Source organism: Wyeomyia smithii, chromosome 2 (genome assembly GCF_029784165.1).
Source record: "Wyeomyia smithii strain HCP4-BCI-WySm-NY-G18 chromosome 2, ASM2978416v1, whole genome shotgun sequence".
In the NCBI taxonomy this organism is placed as follows: Eukaryota; Metazoa; Arthropoda; class Insecta; order Diptera; family Culicidae; genus Wyeomyia; species Wyeomyia smithii.
Genome location: NC_073695.1, coordinates 59,959,598 through 59,965,597, shown reverse-complemented (window position 1 = coordinate 59,965,597; position 6,000 = coordinate 59,959,598). Strand labels below are relative to the sequence as shown.

Genomic DNA, 6,000 nt, shown 5'->3' with positions numbered 1-6,000 from the left:
GGAAGTTGAATGCCAAAACTGTAGACGATAAATATCCTCTGCCGAATATTACAGAAATATTGGATAAATTGGGCAAGTGCCAATATTTTAGTACATTAGACCTAGCCTCTGGCTTCCATCAAATTGAAGTGAACCCCAGAGATGTACCGAAAACTGCATTTCAAGTTGAACATGGCTTATACGAATACCTGCGTATGCCATTCGGTCTTAAGAACGCACCGGCTACCTTCCAGCGTGTTATGGACCATGTGCTCAGAGAGCTTATTGGAAAATGTTGTCTAATTTACATGGACGACATTATTGTTTTTTCAACCTCCCTCCAGGAGCACATAGAGAATTTAGAAAAAATTCTAAAAGCTATTGAAAAGGTGAATCTTAAATTACAACTTGACAAATGCGAGTTTCTCAAGAAAGAAGTCGCTTTTTTAGGCCACATAGTCACAGACCAGGGTGTTAAACCAAACCCCGATAAAATTGAAAGTATTAAAAAATGGCCCTTGCCAAAAAATCAAAAAGAACTCAAAGGATTTCTTGGAATTCTGGGATACTATCGGAGGTTTATCCGCGATTTTGCCAAGATTACTAAGCCCCTTACAGCTCAACTACGTAAAGGAGAAGTGGTCGAGCATACACCAGTATTCGTTAAAACTTTTGAGAAGTGCAAGGAATTGCTCACGCAAAGCGACATCCTCCAATATCCTGATTTCAATTTACCTTTCGTCTTAACCACAGATGCAAGTAATTTTGCCCTCGGAGCAGTTCTATCCCAAGGCAGTGTAGGAAGAGACAGACCAGTTGCTTTTGCGTCTAGAACACTAACTAAGACCGAAGAGAGGTACTCCGCCATAGAAAAAGAGCTTCTGGCGATTGTCTGGGCGACGCAGTACTTCCGACCCTACTTGTTTGGAAGGAAATTTACCTTATATACAGATCACCAGCCACTAACCTATGCACTGAACCTGAAGTCGCCTAACACCAGGTTGGTTAAGTGGAGATTGAGGCTTCTAGAATACGATTTCGAAATCAAGCATCGCCCAGGGAAGCAAAACGTGGTAGCTGATGCCCTTTCCAGAATTACCCACGAGGTTAACGCGAACGAAGAGGATTCTACGGACGAGAATTCCTTGTATTCCGCCAACTCAGGTCCGCCAAACCTCATTGAATGTACTGAGCGACCATTAAATTTTTTTCATAACCAAATTATTCTCAAAATAGGAGAGGATGAGTCAGAAGTATTCGAAACTGTTTTCCCAAAGGTTTATCGTCGAACAATAACTAAACTTCACTTCGAAGTCCCTGCCCTAATTAAGATATTCAAAGACTACATGGATACAAAAAAACAAAATTGCATAATGTGTCCCGAAACAATGTTAACTTCAGTTCAAGAAGTCTATAGAGATTACTTCAGTAGATACAGAATATTTCGAGCAAAAATATCTCGGAGCATATTAATCGATATCCCTGACGAAGTTGAACAAAACCTACTAATTGAACAAACCCATGAAACTTCACATCGGGGAATCAAAGAAAATCAAGCAGAAATTCTGAGAAGGTATTATTTTCCCAGAATGAAAGCAAAAATTAGAAAATATGTGCTTTTGTGTGAGACGTGTAACAAAATGAAATACGAAAGGAAGCCCTATCGCATCCGACTAGGGGAGACGCCTATTCCTAAGAAACCATTGGAAATTGTCCATATGGACGTTTTCATATCACAGCCGTGTATATTTCTCTCAGCTGTCGATAAATTCTCAAGGTTTGGAACTTTAATCCCTGTTAAATCCAGGTCTATTCCGGATATAAGAAGAGCGCTTATCAAATACCTGTCACTTTATGGGCAACCAGGTTTAATCGTTTCCGATAATGAACCAGCCTTAAAATCAATTGAAGTTCGTGGAATGCTAAATGACTTGAACATCCAACAGTATTTCACACCAGTGAATAATAGCGAGACAAATGGTATAGTTGAACGTTTTCATTCAACTTTGATCGAAATCTTTCGGTGTAATAGGCCGAAGTATGACTATCTCTCTCTTAAAGAAATGTTCCAACTAGCCTGCACGCTGTACAATAATGCTATCCATTCGTCTATCAATTTGAAACCACGTGAAGCATTTTTTGGAGTCAAAGACGGAGAGGAGAGACCTCTCGACCAAATTGAGTTAATAAGAGTCCGTAATGAATTTTATGATAAAATTACTGCCACTAACAAAGAAACACAGGTTAAACAGCACATGTATCACAATGCTACAAGAGAAGACCCACCAGTTCTCGAAGAAGATCAACCTATTCTCGTTAAGTGCCAAGGTATCAAATCGAAACGGAGGGATCGATTCGAACTGAAAATTGTAGATAACGATGGACACCAAACGCTCCACGACCAGGACGGGAAAAAGATTCATAAATCAAACCTACACCGGATTAGGAATTAATATTCTCTATTCTTCTTTTCAGACATTGAAACCGCAAACCAGTTACGATATACCGTTCTCACTCTATATCATACAACTGGCTAACATAAAAGATGAAAAGATATCACACAGATCATCTCACTTCAATGGTAGACAAACCTAACTCTCTGGAACGGAATAATAATAATAAAAAAAAAAATGTTTGTGCCCTATAATAAAACCTTCTCCTCTTACCATTTTAGGTTAAAAAGTAAACTTTCCATTGGCAGCTTGCCACCCTACGTCTAAGTACTTTTACACGTCTGTTACATCGAGCCTAATACAACTCTCACCTTCAGGTACCTTTGAATGCCTAGATATAGAAAAAAAAGTAAATTACCATTGTATGTAGATTTAATAAACAAAACGAATGACTAACTCCAACTAACACTAATTATAATATTGAAGGCAAATTTATGATCGTATCCTTTAATTTAATCAATCAAAATTAGACGCTCACGAACGAAAGCAATTATACGTTTTAAATTACAGGAAAATGCTACGAAGCTTACTGAAAACATGGTTCCTCTTGTCGATTCCAGTATACTGTAGTTCAGAATTAGATATTGTTAACCTTCATAATAACCCAATCGTTCTTATCAAACAAAACAACTGTAAATTACAAACCGGAACCATTAAAATTATTCATCCAATCAATCTACATCAAATCGAAGAGAGCATAGAACTACTGACTACAAAATTTTATACACAACTAACCCCAACTAACCCAATGAACGAGGTTGTTAAATATCGGATCAAGAAGCTGTATTCATCCCTCTACGCGTTGAAACCGCAACAAGCGCATCGACACAAGAGATGGGACTCATTAGGCGCTGCGTGGAAGTGGATTGCCGGATCGCCCGATGCACAAGATCTACAGATCATTAACTCTACAATGAATGATATCATCGATCAAAATAACCAGCAATACAGAGTTAACGAAAACATCAACAACCGGATTTCGAAACTAACGCAAGCAATCAATCAAATAGCCAGCGCTCTAAACCCCCAGAATGGATTGGACGTTATGCAAGCAATTACCACAATGTTGAACATGGACGTCATTAATGAACTCCTCGACAATATCCAGGAAGCAATCACCCTCAGCAGAATTTCCGTTATTAACAACAAAATTTTATCAACACGAGAAATAAACGTGATCAAAACCGCTCTTCAAGACCAAGGAGTGAAGATAAATTTTCCGGACGAAGCCCTACAGTTTGTTACTCCAAAAATTGCCGTGAAAGAAGGAGACTTGTTGTACATACTCCATGTTCCAGAATTGGAAAACGCAACATCTACAATTGTGAGGATATACCCGCTGATCGTAAATAATCAAATGATAAAATCGTACCCAAGCCACATTATACGGCGTGGGCCAAAACTTTTCGAAACAGATAAGCCCGAAGACTTCGTACAGAGATCATTCCACACTAAAGAATTCGAAGATAAATGTATTAGACCACTAATACTGGGAAAACAATCACATTGTACCTCAGTTCACAAAAATGAAACTACCCAACAGCTAATAAACGAAAACACCTTATTAATTTCAAACGCTAAAAATCACACACTAGAATCCAATTGTGGACCCGATAATAGAACCATCACTGGCAATTTCATCATCAAGTTCGCGAACTGTACGATTAAATTCAATAACCATAAATTTCATAATTCGGAAACCATGGTGGATACAGAAATCCTGCATGGAGCATTCCACAATATTTTGATCAATTGGACCATTCAAAACCAACCTAATATAAAGGAAATCCACGACACAGCCATCAACAATAGAAGGAAGTTAGACCACGTTTATTTGCAACAAAGTAGCCTTCGCTTCAATCTATGGATAACGTTTGGAGGAATATCTCTTTCGACAGCGATTTGCTTCATTATAATAATCCTTATTCTGAGAAACATCAATCCTTGCCTAATGTTCAATTTTAGGAAAAAGCAGCAACCAAATGTCGACCCGGGACGGCTCGAACTTGAGGAGGGGGTAGTTACGAACGCGATTGAGAAGCTAAAAGCCCAACAACAACAAATCGCAGCAACCCTGGCTGCGATGGAAGTTTAACAACAACAATAACAACAACAACAACGTGCTACGATTATTCGCACTCCGCGAGTTGTATCGAGAGCAAGTACAGTTGAAGCCACCTGTAATTCTTGCGTTAAATGCTTTGCCACGCCAACCAACCCGGCGCGATCATCAATAACAAAACCTTCCACTCTGCAGCAGAACTCAGCGTACTACCTATCGATGCGATAGCACCGAGAGTGCCGATTTAGCAGAATGGGCATAATAATAAGCAACGAATTCGAATGAGAAATCAGGAATGTATAACAAGAAAATAACAAAGGAGAAATTAAATCGGGATATCATAGATGAGAGATAAGATATATGAAATGAGGAACAACAAAGAGGAAGGGTGAATGGAGTAATGAGAAATTAAAAAATGCAAAATGAGCAATGAGAAACCAGTAATAAGAAATAAAAAATAAGCTATGAAAAATGAGGAAAGGATATTTGACATAAATAAGAGCAATAAAAAATAAAAACGAGAAAAGAAAAATGATAAAGCAGGAATAAGAAATAAAATAAGAAAGGAAAATTTAAAATTAAAGATATTAGAAATTAGAACTGAGAAATTTAAAATTATAAATGAAAAATAAAGAAATGAGAAATGAGATATCAGGAATAAGTAATACAAAATAAGTAATTAGAAATGAGAAATGAAAATGAGAAATAAAACCAGGAAAAAAGAAAAGAGGAACAGCGTTGTTAAACTCGCTCGCAAAAAGCATGCGATACTCCAAGTGGCGTTCTCGCCGCTACCGAAATCTCACACTAGAGATACTCCTGTCGTACTGTTTCTCATTCTCTTTTCCTTTTTTCATTTCACACTACCGAGCGTTGATGCTTGCGAGTTTTCTCATAGGCCGACACGCACTCTCGCTCGCGTACTTTCCCACTCGCGTGTACCTCCCTTTCTCGCGAGCACAACCGTCAAGACGCATTATGACGATACGGAGTGACAAGGTACGACAAAGCGGAGTGGCGAAAAAAATATTTCGATGGGTAGGCAGGGATGCCACATATACAGATTTTTCAGTACTTATACAGATTTTTGCGTATTTTTTATGCAGATATCTGTATATACAGATTACAGATTTTCTGGAAATAGTACAGAACTATACAGATTTTTTTTTTGATTTTCGTGGATCGCGAAACAAACTTTTCGATATAGTTGAAATTCGAAAAAGAACTCAAATGCTATTGAGCGTATTGGAGGTTTCATTATATTTATATGTTACGCATAAACGTGTGCATAATTGTGTTTTTTATTTTAAGGGATATGTCCAGTACATATGCAGATATTTATACAGATTGAAATACCACCAAGGTGATTTTCTGAGATTCGAAATACAGTTGAAATTGTGGCATCACTGCGAGTAGGTGGTCAAATATCATACACGTTCAAGCATGCGATTCTATATAGATTTATCACCCCACTTTCGCTCGTCGGTGCACGATGCAAAACTGCTT

The 6,000-nt window shown here is 38.0% G+C and overlaps 1 protein-coding gene across 2 annotated transcripts; it reads left to right on the top strand.

Annotated features, from left to right (window-relative positions):
* The first annotated feature begins 1,157 nt into the window (after positions 1-1,157).
* LOC129724784 (uncharacterized) lies at positions 1,158-4,753 on the top strand. Of its 2 annotated transcripts, none has more exons than XM_055679946.1 (2): positions 1,158-2,749; positions 2,943-4,749. In XM_055679946.1, exon 2 carries the CDS (start codon positions 2,947-2,949, stop codon positions 4,525-4,527), a length of 1,581 nt encoding a protein of 526 aa, XP_055535921.1. In that variant the 5' UTR covers positions 1,158-2,749; positions 2,943-2,946; the 3' UTR covers positions 4,528-4,749. The 2 variants fall into 2 exon arrangements, 1 of the variants encoding a protein (XP_055535921.1); XR_008727964.1 differs by lacking the exon at positions 1,158-2,749 and having other exon boundaries at positions 2,810-4,594; positions 4,690-4,753.
* The last annotated feature ends 1,247 nt before the right edge of the window (positions 4,754-6,000 follow it).